Consider the following 22,230-nt stretch of genomic DNA (forward strand, 5'->3'; position numbering starts at 1 on the left):
AAATAGAAAAAAATTTAATATGAACAAACTAAATAAAAAAAATTAATTAAAAAAAAAAGCATCAGCCTTTTCACCGTGGACTGCACTGTGCAGTCCACAGTGAAAGGCATAAAAAAAAAAGCAAAAAAAAAAAACAAAAACTAAAAGCTTCAGCCTTTTCACTGTGGACTGCATATAATATTAATAGATGAAATCGGAAGAACAAAACTAATGAGAAAAAAGAAAAAAAATCTGAATCAACCGGGTTAACCCGCCAAATCAGGTTAACATGTCAAACCTGTAATTCGTGTCATGAAAGTGTGATAACTAAATAGAAAAAAAATTTATTATTAATGAAATAAATTAAAAAAAAAGATTAATTAAAAAGGAAAAAGCAAAGAGAAAAAAAAACCTATAGGAAGAAAAAAAACTAATCAAGAAAAAGAAAAACAATCTGAATAAACTGGGTTAACCCGTCAAACCTGGGATCCATGTCATGAAAGTCTGATAATTAAATAGAAAAAATTTAATATTAAGAAAATAAATTAAAAAAAATAATTAAAAAAAAAGACAAAAAAAACTAAAGGCATCAGCTTTTTCACTGTGGACTGTACTGTGCAATCTACAATAAAAGACTTAAAAAGGAAAAGAGAAAAAAAAAAAACAAAGGCACACACCACGGGTTAAATTTTTTTTCTTGCATAAAAAATATCAAAAAATGCTAAGATCTAAGAGTGTTAGGTTTTTCTGAAAGATATGTCCAAAAGCCTTTAGTTTAGTTACAACGCTTGACCCAAGAGTAATATTTATAATATTAATAATAATATTAAACTTACATGACTCAAGTTTAAGTGAGTCTGGCTGCAACACTGGACTCAAGAGCCTTGAATGTGAGTCTGACTGCAAGGTCGTGTCATAAAAGTGTGATAATTAAATAGATTAATTAAAAAAAACAAAGAAAAAAAACTAATGAAGAAAAAGAAAAGAATCTGAATTAACTGGGTTAACCCTTCAAACCAGGTTAACCCGTCAAATCTAGGATTCGCGTCATGAAAGTTTGATAACTAAATATAAAAACAAATTGACGGGTTAACCCGTCAAGCTCGGGATACGTGTCATGAAAGTCTGATAATTAAATAGAAAGAAATTTAACATTAAAAAACTAAACTAAACAAAAAAAATTAATTAAAAATAAAAAATGCAAAAAAAAATTCCGGGCTAACTCGTCAAACTTAAAAAAAGCAAAAAAAAAATTTCGGGTTAACTCGTCAAACCAGGTTAACCCGTCAAACCCGGGATCCGTGTCATGAAAGTTTGATAACTAAAAAAAAAAATAACATTAACAAACTAAATTAAACAAAAAAATTCATTAAAAAAAACACAAAGAAAAAAAGGAAAAAAAAAAAACCCATAAAGGCATAAAAAGCAAAAAAAGAAAAAAAAAGAAAAAAAAATTAAAAAAAAACAGCTTAGTGTTTCACGGTGGACTGCACAGTGAAACACTGAACAGTTTTAGTATATGTTATTAATTAAAAAGAAAAAAAGCAAAAAAAATTCGAGTTAACTCGTCAAATCAGGTTAACCAGTCAAATCCGGGATCCGTGTCATGAAAATCTGATAACTGAATAAAAAAAATTAACATTAACAAACTAAATTAAATATAAAAAAATTCATTAAAAGAAAAAAACACAAAGAAAAAAGCAAAAAAAAAAACCCATAAAGGCATAGAAAAAGAAAAAAAAAGAAAACAAAAAAAATAAAGACAAAAAAAAACAAAAAAAAAAGAAGAAAAAATTAAAAAAAACAAAAAAAAAAAGACTGCTCAGCATCTCACTGTGGACTTATACAGTGAAAAACACTGAACAATTTTAGTTTATTGTTAATTAATTTCCAGAAGGGCATTTTTTCAGCATTAGGTATCATCCTTCCTGACCTGTCCTGGTTGATAAACGCCAGCCTTGCACGAAAGCAGCGTTTGACCAGTGTTAGACTGGCGTTGGCGACAATTATTGAACTTAGGAACTACATTTATCTACCAAGAACTCTTGAATTTTGAATTATTTCTTATTCTTTCCACGTCATCCCAAGTTACATGTATTTTATTCATAATAAAAACATGTTTGTTTTCTAGTTTTTTTATTTATTGTTTTTGTGTTTTCGTATAGTTTTGAATTACTAATTTTAAAAATAATTTTTAAAAATAAAAAATATATTTTTAATTAAAAAAAACACTTTAAAAAACAACCACTACTTGAAATATCAAACACCTCCGGGATAAAAATACTCTATATAATAATACAGGTAGAGAAGTGTTATTGATCATGATTAATCCACTGTAATCAAATAAAATATAATTAAAGGATCACCTTGCCAGCTCATTAATTATCTTATTAACCACGTCCTTGTTAATGTTTTCATGAGTTTACTGCTTCGAGTTTGAAAAGGTATGAACTCGCTATAGCTTCCGCCCGCTATAATATACATTATTATTATTATTATTATTATTATTATTATTATTTACAAGGACGTAAAGGCATGGGACCTTCTCTTTTCTGGGTTGAAATATATGGCATTAAAGCTTGGGGACCTCTAACTACTCGGATAGTACAAAAATTTATAGGAGACAGCTAGCAGGGATTGAACTTTTATCATCGAAAGACAGTTGTTTAATTAAAGGTTAATTTGAATAATTTAATTTGGATAAAATCTTAAATTAAATTATAATAAATATTGATCCAGTAAAATCATGTTGATATAACTAAGTTTTGATAACTTCATTTACTTATTTAAATCTAATCGAGACAATTTAAAGAATTAACAAGATAAAATAAGATCATTTTAACAAGAATAATTAATTAAGGATACTTCATGACACTGTCGTCTATAATTAAGGAAAAAACTAGGTGTTTGCATGGTAATACAGTGAATTCTTTTTTTAAAAGTATTTTTTTAATTAAAAATACATTAAAATAACCATTAAAAACAACAAGCTTTTTAAAAATATTAGTTTAATATCTTTTAAATATAAAATAACTTAAAAGTAACTTTAAAAAATAAAAAAACTATTACAGCCACCGATAAATCACAACCGCGTAGATTAAAAAAAATAAAATAAAAAAAATCTATGTTCCCAAGATATTAATTAGAGGGACGTCATTTCCATTAGCTGTCAGGTCCCCTACCTAAAGCCAAGTCAATTTCGGTAGCACGCCTGCATATTTTCCTAACAACTCTAAAGCATCCATTGTTTTTGCCCAGCTAGCTCGCTACATGCACTTCTAAATTCTAGCAATTCTTTCCACTATATATAGCCTTAACATTTACATGCAAAATCGTTCAACTATTACCTTGTCCTGTCTTTCTTAAGCTTGTCCCTTTTTCCTTCAACAAATCATGACTTTCTCTCCTATGTTTACTTGTTTTACTGTAATAAGTTTTTTATTTATGGCAGCTGCCATGGCTGCTGGTAACTTCAACCAGCAATTTGACACTACATGGGGTGATGGCCGTGCTAAAGTCCTTCAAAATGGCCAACTTCTTACACTCTCTCTTGACAAAACCTCTGGTTCAGGGTTTAAGTCCAAGAACCAATACTTGTTTGGGAAAATCGACATGCAACTAAAGTTGGTACCTGGAAACTCTGCCGGAACTGTCACCGCTTACTATGTGGGTTTTTTTTTTTTTAATCTTTCTTCGTGTGTGTTTGTGTGTGTGTGTGTGTGTTGTTATGAAGAAGACGTTCGAATCTAAGATTTCTTGGAGAGAAGGATAAATTAACTATTGTTAACTTTGTTTCATGTTTGTGGATGGTGCAGCTATCTTCTTTGGGATCAGCGCATGATGAAATAGATTTTGAGTTCCTTGGTAACCTTAGTGGAGACCCTTATATTCTTCACACCAACGTCTTCACTCAAGGAAAAGGAAACAGAGAGCAGCAATTCTATCTTTGGTTCGACCCCACCAAAGATTTCCACACCTATTCCGTTCTTTGGAATCCTCTTAGCATCATGTAAGCCCCCAAAAAACATTTACGAAAAAAAAAAAAAAGTTTTTATTAGTTGGTACAGTGAAATTATAGCTAGATTTATATTTCCTAGCTAACACATCTTCCTGTACTTTTCAGCTTTTCTGTGGATGGGACACCAATTAGAGAGTTCAAGAACATGGAATCAAAGGGCATCCCATACCCAAAGAGCCAACCAATGTGGATATACTCAAGCCTCTGGAATGCAGATGACTGGGCTACAAGAGGAGGTCTTATCAAAACCGATTGGAGCCAAGCACCGTTTACAGCTTCTTACAGGAACTTTAATGCTCAAGCATGCACTTGGACCTCTGGCTCCTCCTCTTGCTCCTCCTCTGGCTCCTCCAGTAACTCTTGGCTATCACAGTCACTGGGTAGCACAGGCCAAGGAAGAATAAAATGGGTGCAAAAGAACTACATGATTTATAACTATTGCACTGACACCAAGCGATTCCCACAAGGACCGCCTCCGGAATGCTCAGTGGCATGAAGCAAAACATAGAGCTTGTCTTAATTACTCTCAACATCGACGCATCATTCTCGTTTTGTAAAATAATAAAAAAAAGATTGTGATGCCTTATATATTCTTTCCTTGAATCTCGACCAATAAAATGTAAAATAGTTATTGCTGTACTGGCAGAATATATATCTTTTTTTAAGCAGATTTTACATGAAACACACACCTCTCTCGCTACACTATAAAAAGAATATTAATAAGAAATAATGCTATGGTACAGCAATAACAACGTTATTCTGCTTCAATTGACACTATAACTCTTAATGAATTGCCACTACATAATGTTGTAAAGTTCCACGAGAAAGACACCCATTAATCCTACATAAAAATAAGATTAAATTTGTCTTATATACTAATTTAAGAAAGAGGAAAGGAAATAAAAGAAATATGTAATAACTATTTCGTACCTAGGCCAGTCCAATTGCTGTCAAAGTAAGTGCGAGGCCTGTTTAATCTCTCTACGCCTAGATCAAGACTCTAGAAGCTTGGAGTGAACAGTTGATGGGCGTCGGCAAGAAGTTGTATAGAATGACGATGATGGTTGAATCTTGATGTCCCAAAAAGTCACACAAAGAGCTCAACCCCACGAAAAAGATTCCATGAATTTCAATCCATTGAAATTCATATGAAAAATAATCATAAAATGCCAAAGACAATCAAGACTTGACAAAGTCGAAAGTTCTCTGGGGATCTTGAAGAACATAGTTTGGTGGAATTATTTAATTTCTTAATAATGAAAGGTTATATCAGTAAATTCATATGGACAGTCTTACAGACATAGCAATCAATAAGTTGACCTTCACATCGGCATTTGCGGTTCTAAGTGTGGATTTATTGAATATTGGTGTTGCAGATTCCCCCAAGCTGATGTGTTGTAGTTCCTGCAAAGACAAGGCCAAAATCGAAGGTTGATTTCTGATCAGCCCCTCAGAAGGTCAAGTCAATTCTCTTTTCCCGTATGAATATCTATGTTTTTATTATTATTCTAGTGTGTGCAGGCATGTTGTCCAATGTACCTTTTATAGACATAATCACTGGCTTTGCGCGTATTGCACACATAGTAGATGCAACCTAGCCAATGCATCAGCCTACACAATTTCCACACTCGGGATCCTTTTGATGCTAGAACTTTTCAGTTTTCCAAGCATTTCCTTAAGCTTCACCAGACAACTCTAACCATAGACATGCATGTGTCTACGAGCTACCAGACTTACTATTTTCAGGCTGAGCCAAACGCTAAGTTTATAGTTTTTTTTTTAAAAAAAAACTTTGAAAAATCTTAGATTTCATAATTATTCTGATGAGACAGAGATGTTTTACTCTGATAAAACATAGATATTTTACTCACTTTTTAAACCCTTTTCTAAAAAAAAGAAAGAAGATAAGCATGATGAAATATTAAAAAGGATTAGAAAATCTCTCAAACAAATTCTCATTTTTTTCTCCACTTCTTATGATATATTTATTCTTAGCATGTTTCTCTAAAAGATGTCATGGAACAATATTTTTGATTTTTTACCCGGATTCTCTTTTCTTAAAGAGTAACCGAAGATAGGGTGATAACCCGGTGATCTTGGGTTCAACCTATATATATAGATTTGACGAGCTACCAAATCCTTCATGCATGAGCTTATCCAAGTACTGAGCCCAAATATACTTGGGTTTGGCGGCCTGCCAGACCCTTATCTTCAGGTTTAGTCAAGCGCTAAGCCTATGATCTTTTTAAACTCTGAATAATCTTAGGCTCTAATATTACTCTAATGAGTTAGAGATATTTTACTTATTTTTTAACATCTTCTTTTAAAAAAAAAAGATAAGCATGTTGGGATATGTAAAAGAGACTGGGGTATCTCTTTAGCATGTCCTTTTTTTTCCCTCACTTCTTGTGGTATATCTATTCTTGGCGCACTTCTCTAAAAAATGATTGCACTTTCTCTTAAACGATATTTATTTAAGTATCGGAGAGTCCCTAAACTTATAATAAGGAACCTTTTGCGGGTATTAATTATTATTCATTAAAAATGATCCATAAGCATAATGTTCATGTCCCTCACACTCAAAACATTTAACATCATGAACATGTTTAGGTTGAGTTTCAAACTTACCTTTGACACTAGTAGGGACATCAACTTTAGCCTTTGGTGGTTTGGCTTTGGAAAGAACAAAGAACCTCGGCCGGAGAGTGCCCTCTCTCCTTAGATTCAACTTCCAAGATGATGAAGAACCCGAATTAAAGCTGGCTGAACATGTCCATTTCTAAGTTGTCTCTCCACCTTCGTAGCCATGTGAACCATGTTCTCTAGCTCCACATAGTGTTGTAAACAACATTGGTAATGTCCCGATTCAACCCATTAAGAAATCTAGTCATGATGGCTTCTCTATCTTCAACAACATTGGCCCGAATTATTGATATCTTCATCTCTTTATGATATTCATCTACTGACTTTATAACCTTAATTTAGACCTTATAGCTTTGGATATAAATCTCTATAATAATGGTTTGGTACAAATCATCTCCTCATTAAGACTTTCATCTCCCTCCAAGTTTGAACGGGTCGCTCCTCATTCCTCCTCCTACTGATTACAATCTGATCCTACCAAATCAATACATACTCCGTAAACTCAATGAGGACCAATTTCACATTCTTTTGTTCAGAATAGCTATGACAATAAAAAAATCCAATCTACTTTTTTCTCTCACTTCAAATAAGCTTTGAGATTGTTTTTACCTTAGAAGTTAGGAATTTTCAGTTTAATGGAGTCCAAGTCCCCGTCCACATCTTCATAATTCCCCATGCCATGGAAATTCACATTCCTCTTAGCCCTATTCAGTCCAAACCTGATTGGCCAACAGATGCAAAATCATAGTCATCTTCACCTGCATCTGTATTTTCGTTAACAAACTTTTCAGAATCAGATTTGACATTCTATATGGCCCTACGACCATATTTCCTCGACTATCAACCCTACTATTTTGTTGCTTTATTTAATTCACCTCATCTTTCAGCCTTGTATGTCCTAAACAAGAACTCGAGTTATTGGCCTATGACTCGTAATTGGAAAGCGACGTCAACGTTTTGTGTCACTGATTCATTGTTTTCAGATATTATTTGAATCTGTAACAATAAATATATCTATTTTTCACCTCGTACAAACTCTAAAATTAATGATTTTCTTAAAGTTTTCCATGATAAAATTAAAGGCTTATCCGTACAATTTTTATATTCTAAAACTTCAAACCACTATTCTTTAGTACCATAAGTAAGTTTGTATACGACAAGTTCTATTTTTTGATAACAAGAAATCTTATTCAAATAAAAATAAGCCTCAACTCTAACAACCAATTAATGAATCTCTTCTTCAAAAGATTAACATCAAAGAAAGGAATTACATCAAAATTAAGAACACATGTATAAAGAAAACTTTGATAAATTTTGAAAAGTCTTTCTTTTTTCACTTATCTCTTTTTTTTAAAATAGACTATAAGAGGCAGTGTGAAAATAAAAAAAGTATTGTAATTAGTAAAATTCTAGTAAAATTGAAATTCATAATCTAAATAAAAAGAATAAAATACAACAAGTAAAATTAATAAAATTTTGAATTTAAGCATGAAAATGAAAACAATTGGTAAACCAACTTCCTCTATATAATTAAGCTTTCAGAGTTATCTAACAAAAATTCAGCCGGAACCAACATTCATATAAAAACTATACCAATTTTTATCGTATTAATTGAACTCTTAACAATAAAGAAAATAATATAATAAAAATAATTATGTGTTTTTCAATCCGAACGACATTACCCGATAGCAGTGAGTTTCTACATCTATGATGAACGATGTTTTCTCCTGATCTTCTTTATTTATTTGCTGGTATTCTAAGAATGCATCAAAAAAACTCAAGCAATCCTCAATTTCATTCCTGACCAGGGGTTCGATCTCAACCCCTACCTTCAGAAATCTCTCTGGGCTCTCGCTATTCACCAGCCAGTTGATCAACTATCCTCCTTTTCTGGCATCAAGTGTATTGATTGACGCTGGTTTTCCTTTTAGAGTTCTATTAGGCAACAGCGTCTGGCTGCCTCCTGATCATTCCTCGTTTTTCCTATCCCTTTTTTAGTGGAGAGATTCATCAATTGATGGTATGTTGAAGACTTTTCTATTACGAAATAGTCTATCATGACGGTGCTCTGCCGTGGGAATTCTCTTATTGTCGTTGGCAGTGTAATCCGTATCGACGTTGTAATGCTAGGCACATATGAATTTCGGGTGGACTATCGTTAGAAGATTACCGTGTTTAATATCTTCACGTCCAGATTTGCTTATCAGGGGATGTTATCAGAATATAATTTCTTGTGAATACAAGTTGATGGATTCTAAAATTTGATTGATGGTGGATTTAATTTTGGTTTGCAAAAGCTAACATATACCCTTCACTGAAAATAATAATAGCAGTAATAAGTAAACCGTCGGCTGAGTTGCCAAAGTCATAGATATGCCTGCCATTGCACTAACAGTAATAAAGACGTTGAGAGGAATGTTCACTATGTTAACATTTGGATCTTTCTCGTTGTCCCCAAAGTTTCATTTTACACAAGACAGTTTCCTTTGTCCCATTTTCCCTTCCTCCGATTCTTCTTATGTTACCTTTGGAACTTTCAAGCTTACTAAACAAAAGAAAAGGAAAAAAGAACAAGAAAATTATTGTTCTTCTTTCTGCATTGAATTCTCGACGGTTATGAATGGCACGCCGAGCAGTAGAAGGTAAGTTCTTTGCTAATTATATTTCTCTTGTCTTCTGTGTTATGATCACGTTTAGGCAACTAAGGAAGCCTATAAGGTCTTATTGGGGTGCGTTGAGCACGATGTGTCTCGTCAGAAGTTTAGGGTAGCTTACCTACCTTCTAATAATGAAATGCAGTGACCTAAAAAGTTTGGAAGAGTAGACATGAATTGCTATTGACATAATTTGGATGTAGGGAAGACTTGTTTTTGTTTTTTGGCAACAAAATATGGATTAGAGCAGCTGAGTTAAGTGGTCATTTCAATGGATTTTTTTGTTCTTGATAAATATTCCTGTGACATGTATGTAGTATGTGTTTTGACCATAAATTTTCAGATAGAAGTAGGCCTTCTAATCCATTATCGAATGCAGTGACTCCTCCAGCACCCAACGCGCTACATGGACAGAGCCCCTCATCAGGGAATTCTTCAACCTTGTTATTTGTCATTGGAGGGATGACTGTGCTCATAATATTGTTGACCCTGGTATTGTACTTCTGGAAATTCAACAAGCCAGAAAAATTGAAGAAATTCCTGAAGAAAAATAGAAGTCTGACAGGTCATAGAATTTCTGATTACTGTTTATTATTACTAAGTTAATACAAGTACTAATTTTTCATAATTTGCATCTAATTACAGAAACCAACGATTTCTGGAGTGGCAATCTTCAAACAATAAACTATTTCGACTTTCAGACATTGAAGAAAGCAACTAAGGATTTTCATCCTGCTAATCTTCTTGGAAGAGGTGGATTCGGGCCTGTCTATCGGGTACAGTTTGTTAACCAAAATGTCTTTTCTGGCAAGTCAGTGTCAGAGTCTGAATTTCATAAGCAAGACTTTAGTTCATGTTCTGGTACTTGCAGCTTTTATGATTCATCCTCTTGTTTCATAGGGGAAGTTGCATGATGGTAGACTGGTTGCGGTAAAAAAATTGTCTCTTGACAAATCTCAGCAAGGAGAATCAGAATTTCTTTCGGAGGTGAAGATGATTACGAGCATCCAACAGAAGAACTTGGTTCGACTTCTAGGATGCTGCTCAGATGGTCCACAAAGGTTACTTGTGTATGAATACATGAAGAATAGAAGCTTGGACCTCATAGTACACGGTACCGTCTCATGACTCTCATCTTACATTTGATTATGAAACAAGATGATAATTTTTAAACCTTCCAGTGAACTTTAAAATGTTCTTCTATTGTCCTCTGCTGCAGGAAATAGTGATAAATTCCTGGACTGGAACACCAGATTCCAAATAATTTTAGGCATTGCTCGAGGACTGCAATATCTACATGAGGATTCACACCTCAGAATTGTTCACAGAGATATCAAAGCAAGCAACATTCTTCTTGACGATAAGTTCCAGCCTAGGATTAGTGATTTTGGGCTGGCTAGGTTCTTCCCTGAAGATCAAGCATATCTCAGCACTGCATTCGCCGGAACTTTGTAAGTATTCTACAAATATAGGAGTCCAAATGAAAGAAAGCACCCTAGGAGCCATTGATTGGCTTTCAACATATTCTCTTCTTAACTTTCCACTCTCTCCTGTTCAGAGGCTATACAGCTCCTGAGTATGCCATCAAAGGAGAATTGTCCGAAAAAGCAGACATATATAGCTTTGGAGTGCTTGTGCTTGAAATTATCAGCAGCAGGAAAAACACAGATCTTAGTTTACCATCAGAAATGCAATACCTTCCTGAATATGTACATGCCATTACCTTTCCACAATATCCCTTCTCTTCTGAACATTTTAATATTTTCATTCAGACCTTTTTCTATTGACTTCAATAATATTTATTTTCTCAGGCATGGAAATTATATGAGAGGTCAAGAGTGATGGATCTGGTAGATCCGAAATTGCTAGAACATGGAATTGTGGAGAAAGATGTCTTGCAAGTAATCCACGTAGCTTTCTTATGCCTTCAGCCTCTTGCTAACCTGAGACCTCCCATGTCAAGAATTGTTGCCCAGTTAACATGCAAAGTTGAAATGGTTGGAACACCTATGAGGCCAGTTTTCTTGCAAAGAAGCCGTAAAAAGGATGACAACCTCTCTTGGGATACCATATCTGAGGCTTTTCTTTCTCCTCTGTGGACCGAGTCCCCTTCGTTGCCTGGGCCACAAAATTGAGGTTGATTTAATTGGAGAATGAAAAGATAGAATCATTAAATATAGCTCTTTTGTAATGTAATTTCTGATGAAAATTTAACTTGAAATATAGGTCTGTGTAGAAAAGCAGCATATATAGCATGGTAGCTGCACTAGGAAGATTTTATCTGCATTGAACAATAGATGCAGCCATGGTAGACTTTGTCACTATAATTCCTCCTGGTACTAATTAGGGTTTTTTTTTTTTGTTTAATCACAAGGTCTTTTCTCTTCTTTGGGAGGATTCAACAACCTGTTACACGCTTTCTTACAAGAGCCATGAATTTGTCAAACATGAGTAAACTTCTTCAAGATCACTACAATAGAATCATATTTTACTGTTATCCTGCTTTATTTCTTTGAATTTATTAATGAATGCAAGCTACATTAGGTGCTTGTTTAGGCTTCTGATAAGCTAGGAAATTGGCAGATGATGAAATTTGGTCATGGTGGTCCGTAAGGAGTGCTTCTGGGCACAGTGGAGCTGGCTTCTTACATTGTTATCAATTTTTTGTAAAGATAACTAACAGAATTAATGGTGCAGGGCTGAAAATTGAAATTATAGGGCTCAAATTAGTCCCAGATGTGGAATGCCTGCGTTTACCATTTGTTGTAGAGGGAATGAAGTGATATATTTGAATTGGCTGTTCTAGAATTTATAATAGTCATAGTTGTAGAACCGACCCAGTCAATTATTTTTATTAAAACTTCCAAAGTTTTTCTTACAAGACATTGACCTTATCGGGTTTGGACAAGCCAAATTGGATCCTTAAAAATTCAGACACGAAATATCCGATCCAATTGAAAGTCTAGATCCCTCGTCAACCAATAGTCCAGATTTATATCATATGATAATTGAGAATAGTGAGAGACAGCTGAAGAAGTCAAAACAGGTGGTGAAAAAACCAACTCTTGGCAAGCTCGAATGTTATTGTTCCAAAGTGCAGTGTTCATTACTCAGAGCAGTGTTTAGGTCTGCAGAGCTTCTCAGCTCCCTAGCATTTAGCTGATAGCTAGGCTTTGCTTTTAATTTGAACTGTTGTTTGATAGGGTAGGCCTTGTTTCATTGTATTTACTCTGAGCACTTTGCCCTCTGCCGCAGGGTTTGTCACTTCCTTTTGGAGTTTTGCCTTGCTCCTCTTCTTTTTCTGCGTGCAACAAAACTAACTCTTAGCCATTTGCTTTTCTCTGGAATTTTCCAGCCAGGTTTATGAATGGTGTTATTGAGATGTTCTATGGAGGGTTATTATCAACTTTTTCTGGTAAAGAATACCAATAAAAAAAATATAAATGTACTAGAAACGATTTAACTACAGAGAGATTTAATTTTGATGTAATGTTATTGTGGGGATAAGCCGGAAATTGTATATGAGACAATGATTGTTTGAAATATCTTTTAAAATGTAAAAACAAATAAGGTTTTTTTTATATATAAAAATTCAGCTCACAATAATTTTAACCAAATATATATTTTTTAAAAATTACAATTAAAAATATTTTTCTTTAATCTTATTTTTCTAAAACAGCAGAAAAAGTTAACACAAGGCCTAATACACACCCTGTGATGAAACAGTAATCACCATTAAATTCTTTTCACCCCACAAGAAAATAATTATAGAAAAAAAAATAGTAGCATTTAAGTTCATGCTGACAAATATTTAATGCTCTTTTCCTAATCAGTAAACATATCTAATAAATAAAGGCAACGAATCAAAACAGAAGAACTTGTTTTCCTTTGGACCACACCTCAGAAATATATATTTGCCAAAAATTGCTCCCCGTTTATATTATTCTTTACCTAATTTATACTTGCAAAATGGCAAAATACACTCAGAAACTGATAGGGTTGCTTTCACTGATTCCAACTTCAAACCAGTCCAGAACTATGCAAACAGTTATTCATAATAAATTCCATTACCTACTCCTTGCTGTCAAATATTAAATGGTAAATAAGATTAATTAATTGATTTTTTCGTAGTTAGTAATTACTTCAACTGGTGGAGAGTGTTATGTATTAAGAAGGAGAATGACACCATTTATATATGTTGTATATATGATTGGTATTCTCATGCAGTTAATCAAAGAAAGAAAGAAATAGAAATTATCCTGGATTCATAGAATTGGCTGCTAAAAAATCCACTACTCTTTCATATTTCTTGCTGTGACTAAGATTTTGGACAAAGTATGATCACAGATATAACATTGATCAAGAAGCAGGACACCATTTACATAACTGAGCTTCGGAGATTGAACTAAGCAAACTAAAAAAAAATACAAAAAGGAAGGAGGAGGAAGGAAGGAAGGAAGAAAACGATGAAGGATTTGCTAGACAAAATCTGTACTTAATTTCCACTGCAACAAATTGATCAAGCATTGAGCAATTAGTTGAAAATCTTTGGAAGACTGAATCTTCACGCCCTCTATTTCTACTTGTTGTGTAAGGGATTTGGACCTGTAGGAACAACTCTCATTTCATCCAAAGTAAGATTCTTGTTCTTGATGGAGTTAGAGATCGATTTGTTGACAGCTTCAAGTGATGATGATGACACATGTGATGAAGTTTTCCTATTATTGGCATCATCAATAGGAAAAAGAAAAGCTGATTTTGGCACTGCATCAGACCCAGTACTTGCAAAAATCATAAGGCACGATGCCATAACAAGAACAACTAATAATCTCATTGCACCAATGAAGAAAACTTTGGATCAAATTGACCCTGAAAAGAACAAGAGGTTTAATTTATACTTGAAAAGTAACCGGAGAGGGATTTCAGTGGTAAAAGGAATGGAGATACTGCTGAGAGCAACAGATCAAAAGAATGGCCGAGCTGCTTAATTGTAGAAGGAGAGGAAGTGAGCGGTGATGATATATAAAAGTGACATGAACTATGTATAAAACCTCGGATTTAAAGGTAAAGAAAAGCTTTGACATATCAACATCTCTTTGACCTGAACCTTCACCAAACCTTATTAATTGCTTTCAGTTCCAATGGAGCTAAGACATACTTGGGAAGTGTAAAAGGAAGAATTTTTTTTTCTTTCAAAAAACCAAAACAGAAAGACTTCAAGGTAGAAAGATCTGTTCTTATATAACTACCTCTCCAAAACCCTCAAGAGTCCACTGAGTTTTAAGATTTCTCTGGTCCTTTTCTTCTTTTCCATGTAGATTTTACTCGTGCTCTCAATGGCCATGCAAGGTTAAAGAAAGAAAAGCTGACAATATATCGAGAAAAAAGGAAAAATATTAATGGATTGTTTTGACTAGACCATGCATATGGTTGTGTTTTCCTGTTGTCTTGTGAAGCAAGTCGATTCCTGCTTGGTTGGGTGCAGGTGCTTGATTGAATAAATGATGAAAACTAGATAGCTAGCTAGGTGGGTTTTTAGTTAGACAAACTGCTGCTAGCTAGTTTGCTGAGGCTCCTGCCGGAATGACGACAAGAACAGTTGAGGCTTCATTAATTCCGGCCTTCTGCATTAAACACACTTTATACTTTTTTATTTATTTGTTTTTTATAACGAGAAACTCAGGTTAAAAAAAATCCCGGATGAAGATATAGCCATCTTGATGTGTTGTTTGTTGGAATTGAACTCACGAATCTGGCTAATGACCCAATTTTAGGCTAATAAACTTTCCTTACCCTTCAGATTTTAGAAAGCTTTTCATTTACTTTTTCTTTTTTCTTTGCTACTCTTACAAAATTAAATTAGTAACAAAAAAAATAAATAGAGGTTTTAGTGTACCATATCTCTTAGAAATGTTTTACAGTACGGCCAAAATGTTATTTATTTAAAATTTAATATTTTAATTTTTTTTGATATATCAATATCAAAATTAAAAAAATTATTTAAATATATTTTTAAATAAAAACCATTTTAAAACACACAAATTAAATGTTACCTACGAGTGATTTAAATGTTGAGAATTTTAGAGCGTGTCGCCCACAAGTAGAAGATAAATATTTCAATAATTATTACTACAAACAAACGAGAGTTAGAACCCAACACTACTAACAGAGTGTCAATTGAGAAATTGTAAATATATTTGTGTCATGAGAAATGATTTCTATTGAGAAAATAAAAAGAAAGATATTCGGGGTAGTTTTGGTATTTAGAATGTCAACAAATCTCTATAGTACATCTGATATGAGGCAACAACCTTTTTTAAAAACTCTTATCAATCTCTCGTATGAATAACTTTTTTTTTTTTAATATATTTTTAATTGAATTTAAACTATTAAAAAAATATTATTTTAATATATTTTTTATCAATTTAAAAATAATTGCAATTCTAAAAAAAAAAGTTTTTATTCTCATTGTCCAACTCCGAAGCTACAGCTACAGCTCCCTCCTTTTTTTTGTTTTGTTTTTTTAACCTCTGTTGACGAAAACAGCAAAACATAAACAAAAGAACATGATCCCCAAATCCGCCAAAAAAACATGGCAAATTCCTCTTCTTTCAACCACCGTTACACTGTAATAACCTCATTATTCCTCGTCTCTTTCCTCTTAACAATTTTCCTCTTCAACAAACGAGCTCTTGAGCCCACTCTTTATTTCTACAGAGATTTCTTTCCACAAACAACGACTGCCTCCCACATTTCCTTGCCTAATTTCACCCTTCCCGACTCAGAAGAACCGGTTGACTCAGTGATTCACCAACCCATTTCTCAAAATGAGACAATTGAGTCCAAAACCGGTGATGATTCGAGAAATATGGAGGTGTCTACTGAAAATGAGGATGACCCAGATGGGGGTGTGGACTCTGGTGAGGATTTGATTTATAACTCAACAAATGTGGAGGTGTCTAGTGAAAATAAGAAAGACCCAGATGTGGATTTGGAGTCTGGTGGGGATTTGAGTGGCAATGGTGGTGATAAATTGATGGAGAGCTTGAAAAGTTGTGATCTTTATAGGGGTACTTGGGTGAAAGATGAAGAGTATCCGATTTATAAAGCGGGTTCTTGTCCTTATGTTGATGAGGCTTTTGATTGCCAAGGTAATGGAAGGAAAGATTCCGATTATCTTAAATGGCGTTGGAAGCCTAATGATTGTGATCTTCCAAGGTTTGTGCTGTTTTTTTGGCTTAATTTTTTTTTGTGTGTGTGTATATATATTGCTAGTGCATAATGTAATTGCATGTCAATGAGTTTGGAGATATTGCAAGAATTAGGCCTGGAATACTTTGTGATATGTATTTATTGAAAGGAAGATTGCTAGTTGTTTTTTGTGCAGTCAACTCTTCTTTTACAGTCTTTGGGCCTTATTTGTCTTTCCAAATGTTTCTCATGTCTGCTTCCCCAACCTTGGTGGCTTGCTATAAGATGATCTTGCTACATCCTAGGTTACTCCAGCGTGTATGGAATGTTGAATACTAAAATCTATGTGTGTGAAGTGGAGATTCACTATCAAGGTGCTTGTTTTTTCTCTTCTTCCTTTTGATGCATTCTATAACGTGAAATTTTAGAAGCAAGAGCACCTTCTTCTTCTTCTTTTCTTTTTTCTTTTTTTTTCCCCCAATCTATCATGTATTTCCACCATTGAAGCAGAACTATACCAAGGTTCATGAAACGATCTGTAAAGTCGTGAATGTGTATATGAATGAAACTGTAGTCCAATACCTTAGAAACAGGGCAAGACATTTTGATGTGAGAGATAAGATCAGAAACAAATATTTGTTGACTCATCCATTAATGTGTTATTGATCGCTCATTTGGATAGACTATTCATTGCCACTAAGAAAATCCTTGCTTCTCCTCTTATATGACATTTCTTTTTACACTATTTAAGCAACAGTTTCAAAGTGATTTTTGCCTTGATGGAGACATATTAACTACAGTGATATGAATTTATGCTGAGCCTCAATACTTTTCAATTACTTTACATATTTATCAGAAACAATGTTGTCAAAAGGCACTTAGGCACTCTAGGCGAGGCGAGGTGAGGCCGCAAATTAGCCTTAATGCTATGAATTTCAATGAAACGCTGCCTAGGCGAGCGCCTTGTGAGTGGGTGCAAGGCGTTAAAGCTAGCACCTGCATGAAGTAATTCTTTTTCTATTGGGTTTTACTTTTTTTTCTTAACTTATTTATGTTTTGACCTATTTTTCCATTTTTTAATTTACAATAAGAAACAACTTGGGGGTATTTTTATAAAAAAACAAAGATAAGGGTACAAAACGAATTAAAAAAAATCATTTAATTGGGAAACAAAAACAGACAAGGAAGGACACCTTAGAAGAGAAACACCAGCCACACTCTCTTTTTTCAACAGTGGGAGTCCGAGAACAACACAAGTACAAGAGAGAAAGCATGGATGAAGATGTTTTTGAAGATTAATGAATAATGATATGATGATATTTAAGTTTGCTTTTTAATCTATTTGGCTACTTATTACTTTAAATTATCTTCTTTTTTAAGGATGAAAAATACAACTTTATATGACTATGTTATGTTATGGTATTTTATATTTTCTTTTGATTTTATAATGATCTAATCTTAATTGGGAAGGTAAATATTTTAGATTTATATTGTATTATATAATATTATACATTTTGTTTTTTAATTTATAGCATATCACCTTGGTTCCTTCGGGCAAGCGCATAGGCATGCACCTAGCGCCAAGTGCCTAGTGCCTAGCTCCTTGAGCATTTTATAGGCTTGGCGTCTTTTAGCGCCTTTTGCCTTTGACAACACTGATCAGAAATGCATTTCTTTTCTGCATTCACTCTTCACTCGTAGGTTTAATGCAACAGACTTCTTGACAAGATTGAGAGGTAAGAGGCTCATGCTGGTTGGAGACTCCATGAACCGAAATCAGTTTGAATCAATGTTGTGTCTCCTTCGTGAAGGCCTGCCTGATAAGAGCAAAATGTTTGAGATCCATGGCCGCAGAATAACGAAGGGAAGAGGCTACTATGTCTTCAAATTTGTGGTAATTACAGATTTTATATGGTTATGCTGCTTCTATAAAGGCCAGAAGACAGCATTAGCCAATATTATAGTAGTTAAACTGAGTGAAGATAGAGGATCAGAAAAGGAGCAAAAAATTGCAAAAAAGTAGTCAATGCATTCTTTCTTGAGCACTGACTTGTTACAGATGAGTGGTAATAGGTCTTCATGGCTGCAATGATACCTTGGCTTTATTGGGAATCATCCATTTCTTCAAGAAAATAATTTGAATGCGCTTGTACTGTGAAATAAATCTGCTATACTTCCATAAAAATTATCTTTACAATTTTTTTCTCATTTGTTTCTGGTTCAAAAAAATTATGGGTTTTGTAACTGGAAGTAGCTCTAATGCAGTAGTGCTACTCGTGAATTCTCTCTCATTTTGGAATCCACAAGTTTCCTTCTGAATATACAACAATCTACTTAGATGGACTTAGTTGTAAATATGGTATATCAACAATGTTTATTCTTCCAAAGAAAAAAGAAGAGGGTTGATGATTTTAATAATTGCTTGGGCAGGATTTCAAGTGTACTGTGGAATTTGTGAGGTCACATTTCCTTGTAAAGGAAGGGGTGCGGATAAATGCACAAGGAAGCTCAAACCCAACTCTATCTATAGATGTAATTGACAAGACAGCAGGCCGATGGAAGAGGGCTGACATCCTGGTTTTTAATACTGGGCACTGGTGGACTCATGGAAAGACAGCTCGTGGGTATGTTTGAATTGCTGTTTTTGTTATATTTTAAATTGTAGTTCCACGTAATTTCTGCCTTTGTTATTATATCACTAAAACAGGATGGTATTTTTCAATGTTTATATTATTTCTCGGGTAAACTTTATTTTTGCCTCTATGAAATTATCAATGTTCCAATTTTATTCCTATAGTATAAAAAATTCTCATTATTACCCCTTAGTTTTCAAAAGGCTCTAATTTTACCCCTAACCATTAAATAACCTACTTTTTTGAATTTGGTTGGGTGCTTTTTTTTAAAATATTTGTAAGTGTTTTTTGTGAAATGTTATAACATTTATGAGAATTTGATAGGAAATAATTAGAGAAAAATAAGGAAAACTAAAATAAAGTAGGAAAAATGTGAGATTTTTATTAGTTATTTAATAGCAGAGGGAAAAATCAGAACTTCGTCAAAATTATAGGAGTGAGATTGGGGCATTTTAAACTATAGGGGTAAAAGTGGAACATTGATAAAACTACAAGTGCAAAAATGTAGTTTACTGTTACTTGTCTCTGCACGTTTTGGTTCAGTAGCTAGGTTACATGACAATGTTAACCCTCCCTCTTCCATGATCCTTGCCATTGATGTTGAGGAAGATTTTTTTTTTCTTAGCAAAGATGTGAGTGGTGTTTAACTCTGGACAATAGGGACACGCTTTATAAATTAAGCTAGTTGGCACACACTCTTCTGTTTCTATTTTGAGAGCTACTTCAGTCTCTTTTTTGCCCTTTTCTATTAATAGTAACCAAAAAAGAAGAAGAAGAAAGATTAGTATTGAACAAGAAGAAATGGTGAGATTTGAGTAGGAATCCCTTTTTACTAGCCATTTCTAAGACAAAAAAAATTAGTCCCTTCCGGTAAAGATTCTAAACCCTGCATATTGCAGGAAAACCCCTTTTGTGAACCTTATCTTTTATCCAGTATTGAACAAGAAGAAACGGTGATATTTGAGTAGGAATCCCTTTTTATTAGCCATTTCTAAGACAAAAAAAAATTAGTCCCTTCTGGCAAAGATTCTAAACCCTGCATATTGCAGGAAAATCCCTTTTGTGAACCTTATCTTGCATCCAGATTCTTTAGTTGGTTTATAGACGGGTGTAAATGTGTGTTTGAAATCATACTGGTAAATGGTTCGATTCAGAAGTTGATGTCCTTGTTTATTTTGTCTATCGAAATGTTTGTATTCCCTTGTAATATAGTACTGCTTAATTGTGCAGGAAAAATTACTATAAAGAAGGTGACTATCTCTATCCAAAGTTTGATGCAGTTGAGGCTTACAGAAGGGCTCTAAGGACCTGGGGAAAGTGGATTGACAAAAATGTGAATCCAAAAAAGCAGTTGGTATTCTATCGTGGATACTCCTCAGCCCATTTCAGGTACATTTTTGCTTCCATTTTCTTCTAACCGTTCTTTCATCCCTAGACCTAGGTTATATTAGAAATAGTATGGAGGAGAGTATATTTTGTTCATGTTTGCCTTCTTTCAGATTTACAAAATGCAGAAAATTCATTTTATTTAATACCTCGAGTCTGTTAATTTATAGCAGTAGCATGGATCAGCTCTGTCACTCTTTCCATATTTGGAAACTTTTCTTGTGAAAAGCAAATATTTTGTTGAAATAGATATAACTACTGCAATTATTAATTATTTATTTTTCTACATTAATTATATAATAAGCAGAGGTGGAGATTGGGATTCAGGAGGGACATGCAACGGGGAGACTGAACCAGTTTTGAGGGGGTCAATTCTCAACAACTATCCTGTCAAAATGAAGATAGTGGAGGAGGTAATCCAGGAAATGAAGAATCCAGTTACACTGTTAAATGTCACTAGTTTGACCAATTTTCGAAAGGATGGGCATCCTTCAATCTTTGGCAAGAACGTAACTGCTGGGATAAAGGTCTCATCAAGGCGCCAAGACTGCAGCCATTGGTGTCTTCCAGGTGTCCCTGATGCATGGAATGAGCTCATATATGCAACCCTGGTTCAACATTGACTTTCCAAGAGTTAAAACAACAATCTTCCCTCCTCATTTTCAACGGGGAAAGAAAAAATATTTATAATTTTACTTTCACAAGGTATGGAGAATTCCAAGTTTTGTATTGTTCAAGACTTGCAATGTGAACTCTGACTTTGCAAGTCATGGAATTTTTTTTTCTTACAACCATTTCTGAATCTATGATATATATATTTATGTAGGAGAAATGTGTGCTGATGATTGGTGAGGTTACTATTTCTGATCTTACCTTTTCAACGCAGGGGGTTGTTTCTGGGTTGCTTCTGTGGTAGGTCTTTTTCCAAGAAGATTACATAAAGTAATGCCTTAGCTTAAAGCTGTAAGCAACCATCAAACTCCACCTCTTGGCTTGGACCATAAAACATGGGTCCATCGTATAATCTTAATCTAATTTCAGCAAACTTGGTCAATCTGCCAAAATTATTTTTACAACTTTTCAATTCTTTGCCCACAAGAAAAGTTAAGCAGATAAGCAATGAAAATGATTGTTGTGATTTTGGGTTAAGATTGGACTGGGTTCATCCAATGATCATCACTGACTAAATGGCAAAAAATTTGAAAAGTATGAAATGCTTCCTAGAAACGTTGACATGCCACTCCTTTTCTAATCAGAAAATAGACTCTTTTGTAGGGTATTGAAATAGCGGTTGTTTTTTAAAGTATTTTTTTATTTAAAAATATATTAAAATAATATGTTTTTTAATTTTTAAAATTTATTTTTGATATTAGCGTATCAAAACAATCTGAAAATAAAAAAAAAATTAAATATATAAATATATTATAAAAATATTTTTAAAACACAAAAATAAACTTGATTTTTATATGATTGTAGATAATGATCATGCCGGTGCGAGTTGTGTTCATTGTAACTTAGACTTTTTTTTTTTTCACTTTTCATGCTATTACCATGATTTGATTTATATATGGTATTTTCTTTTGAATCTTTTCTCTTTAGCCAAACCGATGGAATTCCTCTTGCACGAGTCCATTTTTTTTTATATATATATACTTCTTTTGTCAATCTAATAAGGGTGGAGAATCTAAACAAAGGGCATATATTATTATTATCATAATGTTTTTGG

At 33.7% G+C, this 22,230-nt stretch overlaps 3 protein-coding genes and 1 long non-coding RNA gene across 6 annotated transcripts; 3 read left to right on the top strand and 1 right to left on the bottom strand.

Annotated features, from left to right (window-relative positions):
* Nucleotides 1–3,246: 3,246 nt before the first annotated feature.
* On the top strand, nucleotides 3,247–4,665 carry LOC7485485 (probable xyloglucan endotransglucosylase/hydrolase protein 23). The gene is made up of 3 exons (XM_002308056.4): nucleotides 3,247–3,645; nucleotides 3,795–3,988; nucleotides 4,103–4,665. Exons 1-3 carry the CDS (start codon nucleotides 3,373–3,375, stop codon nucleotides 4,491–4,493), a joined length of 858 nt encoding a protein of 285 aa, XP_002308092.2. The 5' UTR covers nucleotides 3,247–3,372; the 3' UTR covers nucleotides 4,494–4,665.
* On the bottom strand, nucleotides 4,156–5,459 carry LOC127905511 (uncharacterized). The gene is made up of 2 exons (XR_008059638.1): nucleotides 4,928–5,459; nucleotides 4,156–4,838 (listed from the first exon to the last, which is right to left on the bottom strand). It is a non-coding gene; the product is annotated as an uncharacterized LOC127905511 (long non-coding RNA).
* Nucleotides 5,460–9,260: 3,801 nt separating this feature from the next.
* LOC7474708 (putative serine/threonine-protein kinase) lies at nucleotides 9,261–11,591 on the top strand. Its single transcript, XM_024602724.2, has 7 exons — nucleotides 9,261–9,282; nucleotides 9,638–9,859; nucleotides 9,940–10,070; nucleotides 10,195–10,408; nucleotides 10,514–10,745; nucleotides 10,853–11,003; nucleotides 11,106–11,591. Exons 1-7 carry the CDS (start codon nucleotides 9,261–9,263, stop codon nucleotides 11,427–11,429), a joined length of 1,296 nt encoding a protein of 431 aa, XP_024458492.2. The 3' UTR covers nucleotides 11,430–11,591.
* Nucleotides 11,592–15,776: 4,185 nt separating this feature from the next.
* LOC7474710 (protein trichome birefringence-like 5) lies at nucleotides 15,777–21,568 on the top strand. 3 transcript variants are annotated; one of them, XR_002982266.2, is made up of 6 exons: nucleotides 15,777–16,512; nucleotides 18,187–18,379; nucleotides 18,916–19,109; nucleotides 20,349–20,507; nucleotides 20,812–21,209; nucleotides 21,331–21,568. XR_002982266.2 is itself a non-coding variant. In XM_002308059.4 (5 exons), the coding sequence occupies exons 1-5, from the start codon at nucleotides 15,887–15,889 to the stop codon at nucleotides 21,125–21,127; spliced, it is 1,488 nt and encodes a 495-aa protein (XP_002308095.2). In that variant the 5' UTR covers nucleotides 15,777–15,886; the 3' UTR covers nucleotides 21,128–21,329. The 3 variants fall into 3 exon arrangements, 1 of the variants encoding a protein (XP_002308095.2); XR_002982267.2 differs by having other exon boundaries at nucleotides 21,391–21,568; XM_002308059.4 differs by lacking the exon at nucleotides 21,331–21,568 and having other exon boundaries at nucleotides 20,812–21,329.
* Nucleotides 21,569–22,230: the final 662 nt, after the last annotated feature.

Source organism: Populus trichocarpa, chromosome 6 (genome assembly GCF_000002775.5).
Source record: "Populus trichocarpa isolate Nisqually-1 chromosome 6, P.trichocarpa_v4.1, whole genome shotgun sequence".
Taxonomy (NCBI): Eukaryota; Viridiplantae; Streptophyta; class Magnoliopsida; order Malpighiales; family Salicaceae; genus Populus; species Populus trichocarpa.

Excerpts from the sequence above, each read along its gene's own strand:
- LOC7485485 (XM_002308056.4), top strand. The coding sequence starts at position 3,373 with ATGACTTTCTCTCCTATGTTTACTTGTTTTACTGTAATAAGTTTTTTA. Across the intron at positions 3,646-3,794 it reads GAACTGTCACCGCTTACTAT|CTATCTTCTTTGGGATCAGC; the intron begins GTGGGTTTTTTT and ends TGGATGGTGCAG. Across the intron at positions 3,989-4,102 it reads TGGAATCCTCTTAGCATCAT|CTTTTCTGTGGATGGGACAC; the intron begins GTAAGCCCCCAA and ends TGTACTTTTCAG.
- LOC7474708 (XM_024602724.2), top strand. The coding sequence starts at position 9,261 with ATGGCACGCCGAGCAGTAGAAG. Across the intron at positions 9,283-9,637 it reads GGCACGCCGAGCAGTAGAAG|ATAGAAGTAGGCCTTCTAAT; the intron begins GTAAGTTCTTTG and ends ATAAATTTTCAG. Across the intron at positions 10,409-10,513 it reads CTTGGACCTCATAGTACACG|GAAATAGTGATAAATTCCTG; the intron begins GTACCGTCTCAT and ends CCTCTGCTGCAG.
- LOC7474710 (XM_002308059.4), top strand. The coding sequence starts at position 15,887 with ATGGCAAATTCCTCTTCTTTCAACCACCGTTACACTGTAATAACCTCA. Across the intron at positions 16,513-18,186 it reads AATGATTGTGATCTTCCAAG|GTTTAATGCAACAGACTTCT; the intron begins GTTTGTGCTGTT and ends CTTCACTCGTAG. Across the intron at positions 19,110-20,348 it reads CATGGAAAGACAGCTCGTGG|GAAAAATTACTATAAAGAAG; the intron begins GTATGTTTGAAT and ends TTAATTGTGCAG.